This window comes from Myxine glutinosa, chromosome 12 (assembly GCF_964187855.1).
Source record: "Myxine glutinosa chromosome 12, kmMyxGlut1.1, whole genome shotgun sequence".
NCBI classification, from domain to species: Eukaryota; Metazoa; Chordata; class Myxini; order Myxiniformes; family Myxinidae; genus Myxine; species Myxine glutinosa.
In genome coordinates this window covers 58,304-79,889 of record NC_136272.1, presented here as the reverse complement: position 1 = coordinate 79,889, position 21,586 = coordinate 58,304, and the positions used below count along the sequence as shown (strand labels likewise).

Here is a 21,586-nt window from a genome sequence, read left to right as displayed (position 1 = left end):
CCGAATCTCTGGCTGCTCCTGAAGCGGACTCGGCTTCCGGCCTGACTGCTGCTACCGCTGCCCGGCCACGGCCTGAATGGTACGCGAAGTGTTATTTTTGTGGCAATCGGCAGCACCCCAGATTAGAGTGCCCGGCTAGGGAGGCAATATGCCATCTGTGCTCCACCAAGGGCCATTTCGCGAAGGTCTGCAAGAAGCCCGCGCGGCCTTGAATGGGCTTATCGCTGAGCCAACGGACTGCGCACTGAGCGGAGCACCCCGCCCGGCCTTGATGAGCGTATCCCCTCCTCGTGGGCCCCTGGCTGCACGCTCGTCCTTGGTGGGGGACATCGGGCCGCCTAAACAACTGGCGCGACCACGACCGACCGCGGAGCGATCGGCCTTGGCTGGCGTCCGGACGCCCACCTCAAACAAGCAACGAGGTACTGCTTTGAAAACTCCTCTGGATTCGCAGCGAACGCTGCACGTGACTCGAGTGCCATCCGACGGCGGCTTTTATGAATTACACGCTATCGCACCAGCTCATGAAACGGTGAATGGCAGTGATCCTCTACGCGTGACTCGAGCGCCCTCTGACGGCGGCTCTTACGAATTACACGCTATCGCACCAGCTCATGAAACGGTGAATGGCAGTGATCCTCTACGCGTGACTCGAGCGCCCTCTGACGGCGGCTCTTACGAATTACACGCACTTGCTCCAGCACGGCCAACTATGCGCTTGTCACGAGGGTCCTCCACGGGCTGCCCGAATGACCGGAAAACAGCAGCCGGTGTGGGATCCACTCGCGAGGCGCGATCTTCTCGCCCGGACGGCACAATACCTGCCGGATCTTCCGGCCTTGCTCAGGCCATCATTCCGCTCAAGGTCAAGGGCGTTTTTGCGCAAGCCTTAATCGACACGGGGTCTACGGATAGTTTTATCGATCAACGACTAGTGCATCACCATGGGTGGCCGGTTCTCGGGACTACACGACGGATCTTCATGGCCTCCCAAGGACTTCGGCTGAGCACAAAAGGGGAATGTTGATTGAAACTTGTGATAAAGGGACGCATGTTCCCAGACGTGCATCTCATGGTATTACCTGCGTTATGTGCCGACGTTCTGTTAGGACACGATTTCCTTAAGCGACATGGACGTTTGGAAATGGACTTCGGTGGGCCGGACACGCTTGCTGTGTGCGCACTCGCTAAGATGGACGTGGAGCCTCTCTCGCTGTTCCCCAACCTGACCACTGATTGTACTCCTGTAGCCGTAAAATTGCGGCGCTACTCTCACGCAGACGCGCAATTCATTGCGGAAGAAACGGCCCAGCTCTTAAAGGACGGTATTATAGAACCCAGTCGGTCGCCGTGGCGGGCCCAAGTCTTAGTGGTGCGAAGTGAGGCCCATCGCCGGCGCATGGTAATCGACTACTCACAGACGATTAATCGTTTTACACAGCTGGATGCCTACCCCTTACCGGGGATGGATGCACTGGTACGCCAGGTGGCCCTGTACTCCGTTTACAGCACTCTCGATCTGCGTAGTGCGTATCATCAGGTCCCCATCTCTAGGGCTGATCGCGTCTATACAGCCTTTGAATCGGGTCAACGGTTGTACCAGTTCACTCGACTCCCTTTTGGGGTAACAAACGGGGTCTCATGTTTTCAGAGGGCTATGGATGACCTCGTTATGAAGGAGAACTTGACAGATGTCTTTGTCTATCTGGACAATCTTACGGTTTGTGGGTTTGACCAGGGGCATCACGACGCTAATCTGAAGCGCTTCCTCGAGGTCGCGCAGAAATATCGCCTAACCATGAATGAGGCTAAGTGTCGTTACTCTCTACGCACGGTAGATCTTCTGGGGTACACCGTGACCCATGGCTCTGTCTCTCCGGATAAGGAGCGTCTGCGACCTTTGCTCGATATGGCTCCGCCTAGCGATTGGGCTTTGCTGAAACGCGCTCTTGGGCTGTTCGCCCACTGTTCAAAGTGGGTGCAAAATTTCTCCACGAAGCTCCACCCCCTTGTGGCGTGCGACACGTTCCCCATGGGCCCAGCCTTCGGGGGCCTTAAGGCCGACATCGCTGGCGCCGCTGTAGCGACAATTGACGAGAGTGCATCTTTCGTCTTGGAAAGTGATGCCTCGGATCATGCGATAGCGGCGACTCTCTCCCAAGGGGGGCGCCCTGTGGCTTTCTTTTCGCGGACTCTCACCTCCGCTGAGCGGGGGCATTCGTCTGTTGAAAAGGAAGCGTACACGATCGTCGAATCAATTCGGCGATGGCGGCCGTACTTGCTCGGGCGATGTTTCCAAATCATCACGGACCAACAAAGCGTTGCGTTCATGTACGACACCTTACAGGCTCAACGCATTAAGAATGAGAAAATCACTCGCTGGCGTATCGAACTCGCCGACTTCTGCTACACCATCAAATACCGCCCGGGAAGGATAACCTGGTCGCCGACGCCTTATCGAGGCCGGCCACTTGCGCGGGGGTTGTAACTTTGGAGGGACTGCGCGCTTTGCACGGTACTATGTGTCATCCCGGGGTGGCGCGTTTCCCGCATTTTGTGTGCAGTGGTAATCTGCCGTACTCGATTGAGGACATCCGCCGGATCTGCCGTGAGTGCACTATCTGTGCGGAGCTCAAACCGCGTTTTTACAACCCTCCTATGGGGACGCTGGTTAGGGCTACTAGACCGTGGGAGAGATTGGCGATGGATTTCAAAGGGCCGCTGCCGGTGTTGAGTAACTCTCGTTAACTGCTCACTATCGTTGATGAGTATTCGCGATTCCCCTTTGCTTATACGTGCGGGGATATGACGGCTGCCACGTTTATACGGTGCCTGCAAAATTTGTTTTCTATGTTTGGGTATCCGGCCTACGTGCATACCGATCGGGGTGCGGTGTTCCTGTCTCAGGAGGTGAGGGGATACTTGCCCCAGGCGAATGGGCAGATCGAACGCTTTAATGGGATTATGTGGGGGGCCGTCATGCTAAGCCTCAGGACCCTCGGCCGAGGCCTCGATAAATGGGCGTGGTCGCTACCTGCGGCTCTAAACTCGATCCGGGCTCTCCTATGTACATCCACCAACCAGACATCTCACGAAAGACTGTTCCACCACCCTAGAAACTCGGGTAGTATCCAATCTATACCCAGCTGGCTCGCTGAGCCAGGGCCGGCCTATCTCAAACGAGCGGTTCGCGCTAGCAAGTACGACCCCTTTGTTGATAAGGTGCGGGTACTCCAGGCTAATCCCGAGCATGCTCGTGTGATAACGGCAGACGGACGCGAGTCTACTGTCTCTGTACGCCATCTCGCCCCTTGTGGGGTCGACGACAGGGATATCGACGAACCAATCTACGAGTCTATGGACTCTACTGAAGCTTCCTCTATGGAACTACTGCCGTCACTTCCGTCGTCGCCTACTCCCTTGCCTGATGGCTCTGGGGTGCCCCCTCCGACACCTACCTCCAGCAGCTATTCCGACGCGGGGGACTCTGGGCTTGGGGACGCCGTACCCGGTAGTCTCCGGGTACGAGCTGGCAGGGTAGTTCGCCGCCCCAACCGCTACGGGTGGACCGACTGACGTGGAATGACGTACCCCAATCGATTATTGCTGACGCATGCTTGCGACCTGCCTAGCGGCAGTATCGTTTTAACGGCGGGGAGAATGTAGTGAAATTATACTGAAGGTGAACCCGGGAGTGCTCGCTTATCCCACTAAAGGGGCGTCTATAAGACCCGGGACAACCGCGACGCAAGGACACTCCTGCGACACTTACTGTGACATATAGTCCTGTAGTCTGAATGGTATGTATGCACCTATATGCTGGACTTGCTTGCTTTGCCTATTGATATCGGTCATTTTGTATGTAATACCCCGATTCTGATGTCTATTGCATGAATGTATTTTACAGGATGTTAACACAGATCTAAATGATATTAAACCTACCCAAGGTACAAGTCATGTCTGTGGATGATTTTCACGACATTATCCATGGAAATCTCCACTCATGGCTTGCGGACTTCCTCTCTGGTCGTAGGCAACGTGTGGCCCTGAATGGGTTTCTCTCATATCCCCTTCCTGTTCTGGCTGGAGTTCCCCAAGGTAGTGTTCTGGGCCCTGTGCTATTTCTGGTCTTCATCAATTATCTCTCCGACTCTCTGGAAAAAACCTCTCTATCTCTTCGCTGATGACTTCACTATCTGCCGCTCCATTCCTCATACCTCAGATCGGCAGTCTGCAGCCTCCTCACTCTCTGCAGACCTGGACAAAATCACAGACTGGTGAAACAAGTGGAACATGTCTTTCAATCCTGACAAATCTCACACTCTTACTTTGTCTCTCCGAAAAGACTGACTGGAAAATCCTCCCATCTGCTTTCTCAACAATCCTCTCCAAGAAGTTCTGTCGCTCAAGCTTTTGGGTCTCACTATCTGCCATGATCTTTCTTGGGGAAAACCACATTTCCAAGCTGGCCTCCAAAGCCAGTCGCCGAATGTGCATCCTCCGTCGTGCGAAGTCCTTCCTTGGCACACCTGAGCTCCTCACCACATACAAGGCTTTCATCTGCAGCTCAAAGGAATACTGTTTCCCCCTCTGGGCCGGTGCTCCTGCCTCACACCTAGCTCGGTTTCACGCTGTTGAACCAAACCTTTCAGAATCATTGGAATCTCCTGCGATGAAGCTAACTCTGAGGGCCTTTCATTCACTCACCGCAGGCAGGTTGGTGGTCTTTCTGTCTTCTACCGACTCCTCTCCGGCCTTGCTCCCCCAGCTCTCTCTGTGCTCTGTCCCCCTAATATTCCTACAGGTCGTACAAGATCTGCCAGCAACCCTCTTATGGTTAAACTGCCAAAATCTAGGCTCTCTGCTCACCTTCACTCTTTCATTCCTCTTTTCTCCCGCCTCTGGAACAAACTCCCCCACTCCCTTCAATCCCACTCCTCCCTCCAGGTCTTTAAAACAGCTGTTCACCACCATCTCTTATCTTCCCCCATCCAAAACCTTGATCTTTTCTGCCCCCGCTAATTCATCCCAGATGCACTTTTTTTTTTTTGGAAATTCCAACTTCTTCCCTGGAAGTCCTTGCAGTGTTCATGTGTTTTATACCTCTCCCACCTCCCCCCAAGCCCCCTCCCTCCAACATTTCTCTCGATGTCCTTGCTCTCAAATGTTGTGTTTGTGTCCTTCCCCTTCTCTCCCCATCTTTTCTTCCGCTCCCCTTATTTTTGTGTTTCTTTGTGTCGGTTTGACTGTTTGTGTGATTAATGTTAGCTCTTTCACGAGCCTCGATCTTGTATACAAAAAAAAAATAAAAAAAAATTAATTAACTGAATTCAACCACCAACTATTTTTGAGATCACTGTTGGCCAAAGGTCAACTACTTTTTTCCAATTTCTAAAATCCTCAATTTTCATCCGATTGACTTGGAATTTGAATCGGATTTACACATCGGCTAACTGAATTCAACCACCAACTATTTTTGAGATCAGCATAGGCAAAAAGGTCAACATAGGCCAAAGGTCAACAACAATTTCAAATTTCTAAAATCCTCAATTTTCATTCGATTCACTTGAACCTTGATTGGGATTTACATATCAGCAAACTGAATTCAACCACCAATTATTTTTGAGATCACCACAGGCCAAAAGAGCAACATAGGCCAAAGGTCAACCACTTTTTAGAAATTCCTAAATTGCTCAATTTTCATCCGATTAACCTCAAACTTTGAAGACGATTTGCACATCAGGTCACTGAAAGCAATCATTAATTATTTTTGAGGTCAAAAGGATGCTCTTCCGAGTGCATTCTACTTTGTTCTGTTTTCCCAAGTGTTAAGATCACTATGAGTCACTATGTTAAAATCACTATGAGTGATTTTTCGTCTGTTTGTCTGACTGTTTGTGAACAAAATATCTCACAAAGTTGTGGACGGATTCGGACGAAATTTGGCAGAGATGTAGTGTATGTCACAAGGATGAAATGATTCGATTTTGGTGAAGATCCGGATTTGGATCCAGCTACTAGAATTTTTAAAGTGTTTTTCACCATTGGGAGATGGGGCCAAAAACGATACATAGCAGGATATGTCAAAAAGTTATGGATGGATTTGGACGAAACTTGTTGGACAGGTTGTGTGTCTGACAAGGAATAATCTATTCGATGTTGGTGAAGATCTGAATATGGATTCGGATATGAGAATTATTTAATTTTCTTAAGTGATTCTTCACCATTGAGTGATATGGCCAACCAGGCGGAGGTATGCTCTCTACTGAGTGCCGTTATAGTTTAATTAAGGATTCCATGTTTGAGGAAGCGCATCACACCAATTGCAATATTCTAAGGTCAAACCTTACCATTTACCTCTTTTAATTTCACCTGTTATTGTCCAATTCCTCTCTCTCTCACTCTCTCACTCTCTCACTCTCTCACTCTCTCACTCTCTCACTCTCTCACTCTCTCACTCTCTCACTCTCTCTCTCACTCTCTCTCTCTCTCTCTCTCTCTCTCACTCTCTCACTCTCTTACTCTCTCACTCTCTCACTCTCTCACCCTCTCTCTCACTCTCTCACTCTCTCTCTCTCTCTCTCTCACCCTCACTCTCTCACTCTCTCACTCTCTCACTCTCTCACTCACTCACTCACTCACTCTCTCACCCACTCTCTCTCTCTCTCACACTCTCTCTCTCACTCTCTCTCTCACTCTCTCTCTCACTCTCTCGCACTCTCTCTCTCACTCTCTCTCACTCTCTCTCTCACTCTCTCTCACTCTCTCTCTCACTCTCTCTCTCACTCTCTCACGCTCTCACATCTTGCTTTATTCACCTACACCTCTTACATATTTACATTTCACCTTTTATTGTCCAATTATGTTCTCTCTCATCTTACATTTCACCCTTATATTTGTGTTTGAAAAAAGATTCACACATTAATCCTTAATTTATCACTTCCAGTTCAGTCGTATAAATAGAGCATTTCTAAAAAAATTCCACAATATGTTTATTTATCAAGGTGCATCTATCACTGATGATAAATGTTATTATCCTCATTTTCTTCCCCAGCCTTGAGTTTCTGCTGCAATCTTCCTTGTTTTCACGGTGTTTGGACCCTCACTCACACCCAAATGTCGTTGCTGCAGCAACACATCTGCTTACTGAATTGGCATCTCGTTGCTTGACGACATCGCACCTGTGTTCACATTCTGGTACCTGACATGTTTTGTCATCAGTGATACAAAATTTTACAATGTTGTCTGTCCTTTATTTTTATTTTTATTTTTTTCCCTTTCCATACCCTTTTATAATTGTACCGACCACAACTATCACCCCTCTGTCCCTGCATTGTGTGAGTCACCCCTCCACCTCCACGCTCTCTCCGGTCCTCCCCTCTGCCTTGCTCTCTCCGGACCTCTACTCCACCCTTGCTCTCTCTGGTCCTCCCCTCCGCCCTCGCTCTATCTGTTCCTCCCCTCTACCGCCGCTCTGTCCGCACCTCCCCTCCACCCTCATTCTTTCTGGTCCTCCCCTCCGCCCCTGCTCTCTCCGGACCTCCCCTCCACCCTCGCTCTCTCTGGTGTGTGGTTAAAATCAAGTCCACATAAACTCCAGATATCGTGAGCTTTATTCCAATCGAACTCCACACCATCTATTAAAAGAGTAATAATCTATAAGCCAGCGTTCATCAATGCATTATATAAGGCCAGTCATATGTGAGGCACATTATCTTTCTTACCAACTTGAAGCCAGACAAATGCAGACAATCCCTCTCCCGACAACTCAGCCCCTTTTATAAGCTGTCACCAGTTGAAGTGGGAACTGCAACAGTATCAACCATAATTTCATGACATTCACCCTTGGGTTAAAGTTCCAGCAAGCCCGCATGATTATAAATTATTTATACGGCATCGAAGTCACAAAACAATTCCCCCTCCCCTGCCCCCCCCTTACCATCCCAAGCGTTGCAGCCTGCGACATTCTCGCCCAGCTCGAGTACGGTAGCATGCGGTTACCGGGCTCAGAGGCCGCTGAACGGGGCGACTCCCGTCTAGTCAAATCAGATCCCAATGACGGCTCGGGAATCGCGGACCCATTGGTTAGCAAGGGATCTGAAGATGGTAAAGTGGTCACTGAGTCCAAAAGTGTAGGTGCTGGTGTCATGAGCTGGTCGGGCGAGTTCGGCTCTGCTGCATTTCCTTCACACGGCCCAGCGCTTGAATTCTCTCCGCACGGAGGTTAATGCCGTATTGACACAATAACTAACCGTTCATCAGCCATTCAGACATTTGTGTATTCCGGGTTCGCCTCCAGCACGTCGACCCGATCGACAGAAGGCTCGTACTTGCTTTGCCGAACCAGACGCTTTAAGAACACGGCCCCGGCTCTGCCAACCACCCTGGCAACGACCGACCCGCTCGAACTGCGTCACTGGTAGCGGAACATTCGCTCGTGCGGCATTTCATTAGTTGCCGTGAAGAGTAAAGTCTGGATCGCATGTGAAGCCTCGGGCAATACCTGAGGCCATTGATGAATTCCCAATGATCGCGTCCGCAACCCCATCTCTACAGCCTTCCAGACTACTCCATTAAATCGCTCTACTTGTCAGTTCCCTAGCGGATTATACTGAGTAGTTCGGCTGGTGGCGATTCCCCGCTCTACAAGAAAGGACTTTACCCTTCTGAGACATAAAGGTGGCACCCCGATCCGAGTGAATAAAGGCCAGATACCTGAACAATAGAAACAGCTGATGGAGACACCGAATTACCATCGCAGCCCACATGGCCGGACACGGGAATGCAAAAGGGAATTGAGAGTATTCGTCCACAACCATCAACATATAGCGAAGTGACCGCGATGATGGTAAAGGCCCATTGAAATCAATGCCTAGTCTCTCCCAAGGTCGGCCGGCTTGAATCAGAGTTCCCGGCGATGGCTTATAGAACCAAGGCTTTAGCTCAGCGCACACGGGGCATGCCCGACATAGTTGTCTAACGTCCTCCACCGAGAAGGGAAGATTACGGCAGCGAACAAAATGGGCAAGTTGCGGATGACACAATGATTTGTGTATGACCCGCAGATCATCGGTGGTCATGCCCGCACAAACCGGTCTAGACAAAGCGTCAGCGGCCACATTTTCGCATCCTGGCCGATAGACTATATCATAACAATAATCAGCCAGTTCCACCCTCCATCTCGATATTTTCTCATTCTTAATGCATCGTGCGTGCCATGCCGATGGTCGTACATGAATGCGACAGACTGCTGATCAGTCATGAGATCAAACTTTTTGCCCAGAAGCAAATGGTGCCACCGTCTGACTGATTCCATGATCGCGTATGCCTCCTTTTCGATGGTGGAATGTCTGCGTTCACTCGGGGACAAAGTGCGCAAAACAAATGCCACTGGTCGACCCTCCTGGATGAGGATCGCTGCAATCGCACCATCCGAGGCATCTGTCTCGACCAGGAATGGTATTGTGTCGTCGATGGAAGTCACGCACACCCCCGCAATATTTTCCTTCAGATTTTGAAATGCGTCCTTTGCAGCCATCGTCAAAGGGAAGGCTTTACAATCCACCAAAGGCCTTATTTTCTCATAGTAACCTTGTACCCACCGGCTATCATGAGCAAATAGCCCTAAGGCATGCTTCACGGATGCCCAATCACACAGAGCCGCCATCTCGAGCAAAGGCCGTAGGCGCTTGGCGTCAGGCTTTATCTTGCCCCCGGTCACCGTGTACCCAAGGAGGTCTATTGTCTTAGTAGCATAGTGATACTTATCCTCATTGAAGGTCAGATTGTACTGTCGCGCCACTGTCAATAATTGTTTCAAGTTTGCATCGTGATCCTCCTGGGTATGTCCGCAAACAGTCACGTTATCCACATACACGAAAATGTCTTTTAATTGCTCTCTAGCCACAATATCAGTGATCACACGTTGAAAGCAACATACACGAAAATGTCTTTAAATTGCTCTCTAGCCACAATATCAGTGATCACACGTTGAAAGCAAGTCACTCTGTTCGTTACCCCAAACGGTATGCGACGGAATTGAAATAGCCATTGTCTGGACTGGAACCCCGTATATGGCCTGTCTGACTCGCATATAGGTATCTGATGATATGCACTTTTCAAGTCCAGAGTACTGAAGATGCGGTACTTTGCCACCTCCCTCACTAAATCGTCCATTTTCGGAAAGGGATACGCATCTAACTGCGTGAATCGATTGATTGTCTGGGAATACTTGGCGACCAAGGGCTTTCGGTGGTTGTCCGTGTGCACTACGAGCACCTGTGCTCTACATGGGAGACCGACTCGGCTCTATAATACCCTCCCATAACAATCGCTTAGTCTCATCCGCAATGCACTAGGTATTGGCCCAAGTATACCGTCGTGACTTTACAGTTTGTGGTTTACAATCGGCTGTCAGATAGGGAACAGAACCGGTGGTTCTATGGACATTTTGGCCAGACCGCACACCAAAAGTGTATTCTCCCCTTGAAAAAATTGCATTTATGACAGCCCATGTCTATGCAGACTATCGTGTCCCAGCAGCACATCTGCACATAGATCAGGCATTATCATGAGTTTGACATTGAGATACGACACATCGCTGACAACCAGATTAAGTGTACACAAGCCCTTTGTGCGGACCCACAGCCCCGAAGACGCCAGGTAGATTCATCGTGCGACTTGTCCCATGGTCCAACCGTGTCCCACGGCACCAGAGCTTGACTCACGAAGCTTGTACTGCTTCCGGTATCCACCAGCGCATTGTTCGGCTTCCCCTCCACGAGCACCAGTAGCACAGCGCTTTGCAGACTGCGTGATATTCCCGGGTTCCCGAAGCGTGAAAAGTGTGAGGTGTTGGTTCCTGCGAGGGTTGCGCGCCGTGTCTTGGCCTCGCGGCAAACCTTCGCAAAGTGATCTTTCCGGCCACAATTATGACGTAAAGCATCTTTGGCAGGGCACAAAGCCCACACGTGCCTTTTATTGCCAAAGAAATAGCATTTTGCATTCTCTGAAGAAGAAGAAGAGGCGGCGGCAGCGCTCAAACTCTCCTCGTCCACAACCGACAGTGCGGCGGCTGATACTGGTGCTGCGGCAGAGCCGGCAAAAGATCACTCAGCCGTGAGAGCTGGCTCCGTGCAAACCTCGGCCACAGCCCCCGTGGTTATGTAGGGGCAGCCGTACGCCTGCTCGAACGCCGCCTGAAGCGACATAGCAGTTTTCCCGAGCAAACTCAGCCTTATGGCCGGCAAGGCGATGCCTGCCACAAATGCGTCACGCATTAGATGTGAGGAGAAGGCGGTCGATACTCTCCTGGAGATAACTATACCAATGTCCCCATTGGCTGCCGGCATTCGTTGCCTGAGGACCCCCGCAGAACGTCTCGAGTCATTGGAGCTTGTCCATGGTCCTCAACACAAGGACTCGGATCGGAAATATAATGTTGTGAAAATCAAGTCCACATAAACTCCAGATATCGTGAGCTTTATTCCAATCGAACTCCACACCATCTATTAAAAGAGTAATAATCTATAAGCCAGCGTTCATCAATGCATTATATAAGGCCAGTCATATGTAAAGTACATTATCCTTCTTGCCAACCTGAAGCCAGACAAATGCAGACAATCCCTCTCCCGACAACTCAGCCCCTTTTATAAGCTGTCACCCATTGAAGCGGGAACTGCAACAGTTATCAACCATAATTTCATCATGTGGTGGATTTCATACATTTGGCTCTGTTGCCGGAGAAGCCCTTGAGCATTCTGGGAATTGTGCGGAGCTGGCAGAAACGACCCATGGCCTGTAATAACATGGCCTGTTGTTGCAGTTTCCAGGCTCTGACCTTGGGCAAAAGCTGCGTGAACAGAAGATAGCTTTCCCCTTACTGAAACAGCCCTGATTGTTATGCTTTCCGTCTTGTCTTTGAAATTTCCTTTCATTATTTCCTGTGAAGTATAAAAACCTTGGCCTGATATGTTTTGATTGAGAAGCTGCTGTTACACTTAAATAGCAGCTTTCCCATGTGCATGTTACCTTTAATAAATTCTCCTTTAAGTGTCTGAGTTTGGTCAAATTATCATTCCTGGTGAGGGGATAAATCCCTAGGAAAATTGGCGTAGTCTGCAGAATGTGTCCTGAGGAGAAGGGAGAGGGGGGTTCACTACTAGGGGAGGGGGGGGGGGCAAGATCACCGGCGCCACGTAATGAGTGAGACCTTTCTTGGTAGTATGAGGTCTTGCCGCTCTCGAGTGGGGGACTCTGCCTTGACCCGACCTACCGGCACGCATCGAAACGATAAGGTAACGGGGACACGGACAGAGTGTGGGAGAATTTGTTAAAGATAAGGGTACAGGTGGCTAGAGCCTATGACACCTGTGCGAGTATCCAGGCTCGGAGAGCCTGGACACTCGGTCGCGTCATGCGCGGGAAGCGTTTCAAGGTGGCAGGTTTGTAAGACAATCTGTACGCTCGTGCGGCGTCAAAGTCCGGCAGAAATGTTGCGTGCGAACGTATGGCGAAGAGTTTCAAAGAGGCCGTTTTGAAAGAAAAACTGGATTCTCACATACACAGTCCCAAACATTCTGCTTAGGCCAAGGAGGGGGTCGATACTCTCCTTGTAGGACTTGGAATGACGTGCACCTGTCAATCGGGGAAGCTGGATAAGTGCCCCCATTAGTGCCAACGGGTTGTGGAGAAAGGAAGAGTACCTGCAAGAGGGTGATAGACAAGGAACATCTGGAGAAAGATGATGGGTGGTAATTGTATTTGAAAAAGAAGACGAACATGGGTTGGTCGAATATGACAAAATTCTGGTGCGTATAACATCGCCCGCAAAGTGTCAAATTACGTTGGGTGAAAGTCGGCTGCATTCGGATGTCGAGAACAGGAAAATCAATTGAGCCGAACTAGGATAGGTAAGTATTTAATTGGATTAATAGTCATAGTCATGTCACCGGGACAAAATTATAAGCGCTCAACTTCTCTAAACACCAAGACTCGGGATTCCCTTTGCAGTGTGAGGAGTCAGGAGCGAGCCGTGGTCATGCAAAGCGCGGAGAGCAGGCGATCACGCGGACAGTTTGGTTGCCTTGGCAGCAAGAGCCATGAGCCAGCGGGGGATTGCGGGGCGAGAGAATGGAATGCGCATATTTAATGTCGTGTATTTGAGTGGTTAGAAGACGGAGGTTTTGTGAATTATGTGAGATTTGGGAATCGGAGCTCACTATAGATATAGTTCAGCGTCATATCATGAAAGCTAAGGTATCTTACATGGAGTTGCAAAAGTGTACATTCGCCATTTTGTTTGGAGTTCGGCGTGCCTGAGGTTTTAAAATGATGCAACCAGCAGTCGGGTGGCTGCACATACATGAACTACCAATTTGGGGTGCGGATGAGAGATTGAACGATGCGTGGAGCTACCGCGCGAGGATGTAGGCAGTTAGGCTTTAGGCATGTAGGCATGCAAGCTAGACTAGCATTGTGCCTGGGGAGAGGTGAGCGTGGAGAATGCCGGCGAGAACTCACCAACTGTCCGGTGCAGCTATAAAGGCGGATTAACCGGGACATTCGAGATGGGCAGAAGATTGGGGAAATACGATGCCTGTGGAAGCACGCGCGTACAGGTGTGCGGGAGGTGACACTGCACTCAGTGTGGACCGTGCGGAGGTGCACAGGTGAGCAAAGATGATCTGGTGCAGCTCGATAAACTGCAACGTCTGAACGTTTTTCTGCCCCTGTGGAGACCCTGTTCTGAGATGCAGATTGACCAGGATAAACGTCAGTAAAGGGGAACCATGCATGTGAGATGACATGGCTTGGAGAGTGTGTTCGCAGGTGCATTGTGGGCTATCTAGGGATGCCTTGGGCAGCTCGAAACCTGTGTGCGGCGTGGTTGATGAAAAGCAACTAAGAATGCACAATGTCCCAGTTAAAAAGTCTTGATGCTATGCGTGCGATATACTCGAACGTTTCCTGATTTGCTTGTGAATGTTTTCTTGCAATCTGTTGATGCCATGTTGGTGTCGTGCGAGCCTGCAATTCTTACCTTTTTTCTTAGAATTTACACCAGAAAGGGAGGGGACTTCCAGCTTCTGGATGATGGCTTGTGTGGAGTGTTTGAGTTCTTTTTTTGTGTGTGTTTGTGTCTTTATTCACGAGGGAGGTCACGTCTCTTCAAAGCTGTCCCTGCTCGCTCGCTTTCGAAGTTAAGTAATTTTTCACAATTGTGTTTTTGTCGAAACTGTATCTTTCTTTCGGTGTATGTACCTATTGGGGTGTCTTTAATAGGATTCTCGGTGTTGGTTTTTCATACCTGTGTACAGAATCGTCGGTTATTTCGTGTCGCGTATTCTGAGGCCTAATGTAGTAGGCTACCGTGTCCGACCTTGGCTTGAGGCTTTGTTTTTGTCTCAGCGGTTCTTCGATCGCACTGCAATTACTTTCGGTCTCTGTTTTCCCCGGTCTTTTCACCCCACCGTTCACCCCACCTTTTCCCGGTCTTCCTTGTTTTAAAATCTCCTCAAAAAAAAAAACAAAAAAAAGATTTCCTTCTCTGTTCTTATCCGTTTGTTCGTTTTTATTTGTTCGTTCGTTCTTCGACCACGTTGTTCGTGATCACGTGATCACGTTGTTAAAAAATGTTTAATCTGTCCCCTGAAGAACTATTCTGTCGTAGTCTATAACACCTTTTTCTTCTTCTTCTTCTTCTATAAAGGGATGCTTTCGACTTGCTCACCAAATCTATTCATTCCAAAAAAAAATTCCATCTCTTACAGTGCCTCTTTCATTCATGCCCTAAACTCTCGAGCACTCCACCCATCCTTCAGCGTCCTCAAACGTATTTTTGACTCGAATGTCTCAAGAAACTCATTTTGCAATAAATGTTCGTTTCCAATTAATCGTACACTTTTCAAAATCCAATCTTACCCCTCCCCTCCAAAACTTCCCCATCACCCCTTCCCTCCAAAACTTCCCCATCACCCCTTCCCTCCAAATCTTCCCCATCAACCCCCCCCCCCCCCACCCTTCAAAACTTCCCCATCACTCCTCCCCTCCAAATCTACCCCCTTGCCCCCCCTCCAAATCTTCCCGATCACCCATCTCTTTCAAATATTCCCCCTTGCCCCTCCCCTCCAAATCTTCCCCATCACCCATCCCTCCAAAACTTCCCCATCACCCCTCCCATCCAAAACTTCCCCATCACCCCTTCCCTCCAAAACTTCCCCATCACCCCTTCCCTCCAAATTTTCCCCATCAACCCCCCCCCCACCCTTCAAAACTTCCCCATCACTCCTCCCCTCTAAATCTACCGCCTTGCCCCTCCCCTCCAAATCATCCCCATCACCCATCTCTTTCAAATCTTCCCCCTTGCCCCTCCCCTCCAAATCTTCCCCATCACCCATCCCTTTCAAATCTCCCCCCTTGCCCCTTCCCTCCTAAACTCCCCCCACACCCCTCCCCTCCTAGACTCCCCTCTCACCACTCCTCCTCAAAGCGTCCTCCCCGCTTCTTCCCCCTTCCAACTTTCACCTTCATCTCCCTCAACCTTCTGCCTCACTCTTCCCCCTCCTCAAATAACACCTCACTGCGCCTCACCCAATCACCATCAAACCTTTTGTCCGCCCCATTCTTCCCTTTCTCCAAGCTATTCTGAAATCTCTGACACACCTTCAACAGCTCTCCCTACCTCTTCCTCCTCTTCCACATCTTACCCTACCGCTCCCCCCCCCCCCCCTGTTCTGTATCCGATGCTCCCCCTTCCTCTTCCTTAACAGTATGGACCTCAAACATCCGGGGCCTTCGCTCAAACTTGACTGATCTCTCCATACAGGTTGCTTCTGACAAACCAGACGTGATCTGCTTAACAGAAACTTTCCTCCTTCATGATGTCTCTGATTCCTTGGTATCTCTCCCAGGTTACTCCCTCCTCCGGTATGATAGACCTGAGCCTCGTCCTGGAGGTGGGGTTGCTGTCTTTATTAAAAAAACTCTCTTCCTCACTCACCCTGCACTGCCCTCTCTCCACCTCACCCTCAGGAATACCTTTGGCTACGGCTTCCCCTTCGCTCCCACCTTTTGTTCATATGTGTGTTGTACCGTCCACCAAACAGTGATGTCTCCATCTACATCTCGCTGTCTGATAATATGGACCAACTTCTATCTACCCATCCCAACTCTCTCTTCCTCATATGTGGTGATTTCAACTGTCACCTTGCCAGTTGGCTGGGTGTGGGTACCTCTCTCACCAGCCATGGCTCTTCAGCAAAGGACTTCTGTGACTCACTGGGACTGACACAATCTATCAATTTCCTGACCCGGATCTGTCAACGGAGCATCTTCTCTTCTGGACTTGGTCATGACTAAGTTCCCTGAAAATGTCTGCTGCTCTTCTGCTCCAATCGGCTCTTCTGATCATGTGCTTGTTAAAGTGGACATCTATCTGACCATTCTCAGAGAGCCTCCTCAGCCTTGACGAGTCTGGCATTTCACTCAGGCCAACTGGCACGGTCTTCAAGCAGCCATCAATCATCTGGACTGGTCTCCCATCTCTACCGCCTCTGACATCAACTCATCCTGGGAATTCTTCCAAAGTAAATTGCTCTCTCTCTCATACACAGATTTATCCCATCTCGTCTTCAGTTGTCATACCCTTCCTCCCATCCATGGTACACGGAATCTTGTGGTGAGACTATTGCTCAGAAACAACTTGCTTTCGTCTCCTGGAAAGCAAATCCAACGGAAGGAAATCTCATTTCCTTTCACAAAGCCCGAAACAAGTGTGTCTCCACCCTCAGGAGAGCCAGGAAACAATATCTCTCCGTTCTCAGGACCGAACTCTCTTATCTGTCTCCCTCTTCCAAATCCTGGTGGCGTCTGGTCAAATCTGTTTCTGGTGTTTGTTCCCCCTCCATCCCCTCCCTCACCTCAAATGGCCACACGGCTGACTCCACACGTGAAAAAGCTGAATGCCTCAACTCTGTGTTTGCCTCTAAATCTTGTGTCCCAAACCCATCCCTCTCTGTACCCACCGTACCCAGTCGTACCCAGCTGCTCCTGGACTCTGTGTCCTTTCCTCCTGACAAGGTGGAAAAGTTTCTGTCAACCCTCGGCTCTGATTCTGCAACTGGACCTGACGGCATCAGCCCACGGGTCCTAAAATCCTGTTCTACCACTCTTTCACTCCCTCTCTCTGTTCTCTTCACCCTCTCTTTTGCTCAAGGTTATCTTCCATCTGCTTGGAAATCTGCCAACATCACCGCTTTGCACAAAAAAGGTGCAAAAACAGATCCCAGCAACTACAGACCAATCAGCCTTCTCCCAATTATCAGCAAAGTCATGGAATCCATCATTGCTTCAGATATTAAATCTTTCCTCTTCTCCAATGGCTTGATCTCTGATCATCAATTTGTTTTCAGACCTGGTCACTCTACTCTGGACATGCTGCTTCTGCTTTCTCAACAATGGATGGAGGTCCTCAATGCCAAACAGGAAATTAGAGCAGTCTCCCTTGACATATCACGTGCCTTCGATACGGTCTGGCACCCCGCTCTGCTCACCAAACTCTCCTCTTTTGGTATCCATGGAAATCTCTACGCATGGCTGGCGGACTTCCTCTCTAGTCGTAGTCAACGTGTGGCCCTGAATGGGTTTCTCTCATCTCCTCTTCCTGTTCAGGCTGGAGTTCCCCAAGGCAGTGTTCTGGGCCCTGTGCTTTTTCTGGTCTTCAACAATGATCTCTCTGACTCTCTTGAAAATCCTCTCTATCTCTTTGCTGATGACTCTACTCTCTGTCGCTCCATTCTTCATCCCTCAGATCGGCAGTGTGCAGCCTCCTCACTCTCTGCAGACCTGGACAAAATCACAGACTGGGCAAACAAGTGGAACATGTCTTTCAATCCTGACAAATCTCACACTCTTACGATGTCTCTCCGAAAAGACCGACTGGACAACCCTCCCATCCACTTTCTGAAAAATCCTCTCCAAGAATTTCTGTCACTCAAGCTTTTGGGTCTCACTATCTGCCATGATCTTTCCTGGGAATACCACATTTCAAATCTGGCCTCCAAAGCCAGTCGCCGACTGGGCATCCTCCGTCGTGCAAAGTCCTTCCTTGGTACACCTGAGCTCCTCACCACATACAAGGCTTTCATCCGCAGCTCAATGGAATACTGCTCTCCCCTCTGGGCTGGTGCTCCTGCCTCACACCTAGCTCGTCTTCACGCTGTTGAAACCAAAGCATTCAGAATCATTGGAATATCCCGCGATGAAGCTAACTCCAAGGGCCTCTCACTCACTCACCGCAGGCAGGTTGGTGGTCTTTCCGTCTTCTACCGACTCCTCTCTGGCCTTGCCCCCCCCCCCAGCTCTCTCTGGGCTCTGTCCCGCAAATATTCCTACAGGTCGCACAAGATCTGCCTGCAACCCTCTTATGGTTAAACTGCCAAAATCAAGACTCTCTGCTCACCTTCACTCCTTCATTCCTCTTTTCTCCCGCCTCTGGAACAAACTCCCTCACTCTCTTCAACCCCACTCCACCCTCCAGGTCTTTAAAACAGCTGTTCACCACCATCTCTTATCTTCCCCCATCCAAAACCTTGATCTTTTCTACCCCTGCTAATTTCACCCCAATTCCACTTTTTTGAAATACCAACTTCTGTCCTGGAAGTCCTTGGTGTCCTTGTGTTTTATACTTCTCCCTCCCCCCCCCCCCCCCTTCCCACGCCTCCTCCCCCCAGGCCCTCTCCCTTCCACACATCTCCATGGTCTCAAATGTTGTGTTTGTGTGCTTCTCCTTCTCTCCCCGTCTTGTCTCCGCTCCCTCTTTTTATATATTTTGTTTGTCTGGTTGATTTGTTTGCGAAGTAAATGTTAGCTTTCACGAGCCTCGATTCAGTATACAAAAAAAAAAAAAATTCATGTCGGAGAAGTTCGTGTTTGGAGAACGGAAAAGGGACACATGGTTGTTGTGTTGTCGTGATGATGAGATCAGCTCATCAGCCCAGAGGCTGATGAGAAATGTACTTTTAAGATGCACACGATTTGTCCAGGGAGATTTGTATTTAACTAAATTAATCCTCTTCAAATAATGGTGCCCAACGTTGGGCGACTGACACTCTCGGGCTGGAGATGGAGGTTCCAGCAATCAGTGATTGTGAACTCAAGGGCTGCCCTGGCAACAGAGTCAAATGTATGAAATCCCTGACACTGGGATTCGACTGAAATCCACCACAGTCACATGGTCCACCTCTGCTCTCTTTGGTTCTCCCCTCTGCCCACGCCCTCTCCAGACCGCCCTCCACTAGGGCGGGTCATACTCAGGTGCCAAAATCAATCTGAAGGAAATCCTAACATGAGGGGTGTCTATATTATGTGTTTTTTATGGGGAATTCAAATATGAGTTTATTTTTTGGATAGGATAACTCTAACCTACATCAATTTGTATTTCTAAATTGCCAATTTTACCCTTTCGAACCCCTTTATAAGATATTAAAAGATATAAGGGAAATCATTCATATTGACACAGCCAAATCAAATGTACATATTTATTAACAGGTGAACTGTATGTATATCACTGGTTACAATTACAAAGATCAATCTCCTTACTTCTTGAACTTTACCAGGTTGCACAAGTCCTGCTTTGACTCATTCTTGGACATCAGCCTCCTGCTGGTTCCCTGAGCCCTGATGCCTCCATCCCTCTTTTCCTGTGAGAAGTACTTAGCAGAAGCCTCAGTCACCATTTTAACAACCCTCTCAATGCTTTGTGTGTGGCAAAGCCAGTTGAGCACCTCCATGGGGGTGTTGATGAAGTTCTTCACCTCCGAGGTGCTTAGGGAGCAGGTGAGAGGTGGCTCTGACACACCTTCTGACCAGCTGACCAAGTTACCAATGCTGAAGCATCACAGTTGATGTCAGGTGTCTTTCTGGTCCTGACAGAGGAGTCCCCCAGCTGAGTGTCTGGGTCCCCCTCTCCCCTGATGGCCAGGATTCTCTCCACCCCCTCAGTCCTCTCCTTCTGATCCTTAGAGCACAGCAGTGTTTGGAGGATGGCTTCACTGTGGGCATACCAAGCAGATCTTCTCACAGTCGGCATCACAAGGTCCAGCACCTCCTTCCTCTGGGACTTGAGGCAGTCCAGCTGAAACAAGATGTGCCTAGGCCCTTCGATCCAGGAGTGCTTGACTTTCACGTTGAACCAACATGGATAATACACTCCAATGATGAATTCCACAATGAATTGCAGATTCTTCTGGTTCTTTCCTGTCAGTCCATGCTTTGACACCTAGAGCCTGAGAAGTCTGTTCGCTGTGGTGAGCCAGCGGCTGTGGTTTACTGGTCCAATCTCCACTAGAGCCAGCCTTGCAAGAAGCACTCCATCCCTGATTGCACAGACAATTTTATAGCCATAGTGTTGATCAGTTGAGAGATCTTCAATGGCCTTGTCAGACAGCTTGATCAGTGGAGGGCCAACAAAGATCCGGGTGAAGTTTGGATTGATATCCAAGTCTGTAGCAGAAGCAAGGAGCTTTCCTATTGGCCCGGAAAATGTGTTGTCTGACAGAGTAGGGCCATCAAGGAGAACAATGAGATGGCGCAGGGGAAGTTCACCAGTGTGCAGGTTGCACACGAACCAGACCAGCTTTCTCCCCAGGTGCAGCTCCAGCTTCCGCATTACTCCAGCTTTCACACCAGTGTTGACATTTGTTGAGTCTCCTCCAATGGCCCACAAGGTCTTATCAAAACCCCTCTCTTTCAGCCAGGCAAACAGGACCTTAGCAATCTGCTCCGCATGTGACTCCTCTTTAGTTGCTTTCTCTGGGGTAAAGTGGAACAGATAGTAGCTACCAGGCTCACTAACAACAGTATAGTGTTCTTCCTTGATCTTTGCAGGAAAAGATTGGTCACTGCCCTCAGCTTCCATCATCACATTGGTCAGGTCAATCCGCCCATCAAAGAGGATGCAGGAGATCCCCCCCTACTCCCTGCACTTCTCATCAAACTCTTCCCCCAGCTCTGTCATCAACTTCTCCTGTGCTCTATTGACCTTGTTCTTATCAATCACTTTACTTGTATTGTCTTCTGTGATGATTCCTGCATCAATCAGAGCTGCAGTTGCTATCGCTGCAGTTGGCCTCAGCCCCATGCCATACCTTACACTAGCAAGGGCAATGTTTGGAATCTCATCATAGTTTTTCTGGACCTTTGCTGAAGCTGCAGGCTCAGTGTCAGTTTCAGGGAAGAGCTCAACTTCAGTGACAAACTCATCTTCAGCACCACTTCTCTCCAATTCCAGATCCTCATCACCATCTGACAAAAATCTCTCAACATCCTTCCTGGCTGCCTTCTCTGCTGCTGCAGCATTTTCCTCCTTGCTCCTTCTCCTTTTCTCTGTATTCTTTTTATTTTCCTGCCTTTCCAATATCCTCACCTGTCTCTTGTGCTCTGGCAGATCAGGGCTCCCCATTTGGTGGGGTCCTTTACTTCCAACCTTCTCTTTCTGTCCCTTGATGTAGGCAAGATCTTTCACAGGAATCATTTTCTCTCTGCTGCAGGAACAGTTAATGTGGGCTTGGATCACACAGCCCTCACC

At 49.4% G+C, this 21,586-nt stretch overlaps 1 protein-coding gene across 6 annotated transcripts in view; it reads left to right on the top strand.

Moving 5' to 3' along the window:
- The window catches only part of ATRIP (ATR interacting protein), a 196,376-nt gene that overhangs the window by 152,144 nt on the left and 22,646 nt on the right, over positions 1-21,586 (top strand). For all 6 annotated transcript variants that reach the window (XM_068133376.2, XM_078766391.1, XM_078766390.1 and 3 more), the window contains one exon: positions 7,055-7,197. In XM_068133376.2, coding sequence (XP_067989477.2) covers positions 7,055-7,197 — 143 coding nt within the window. The remainder of the gene's footprint in view (positions 1-7,054; positions 7,198-21,586) is intronic.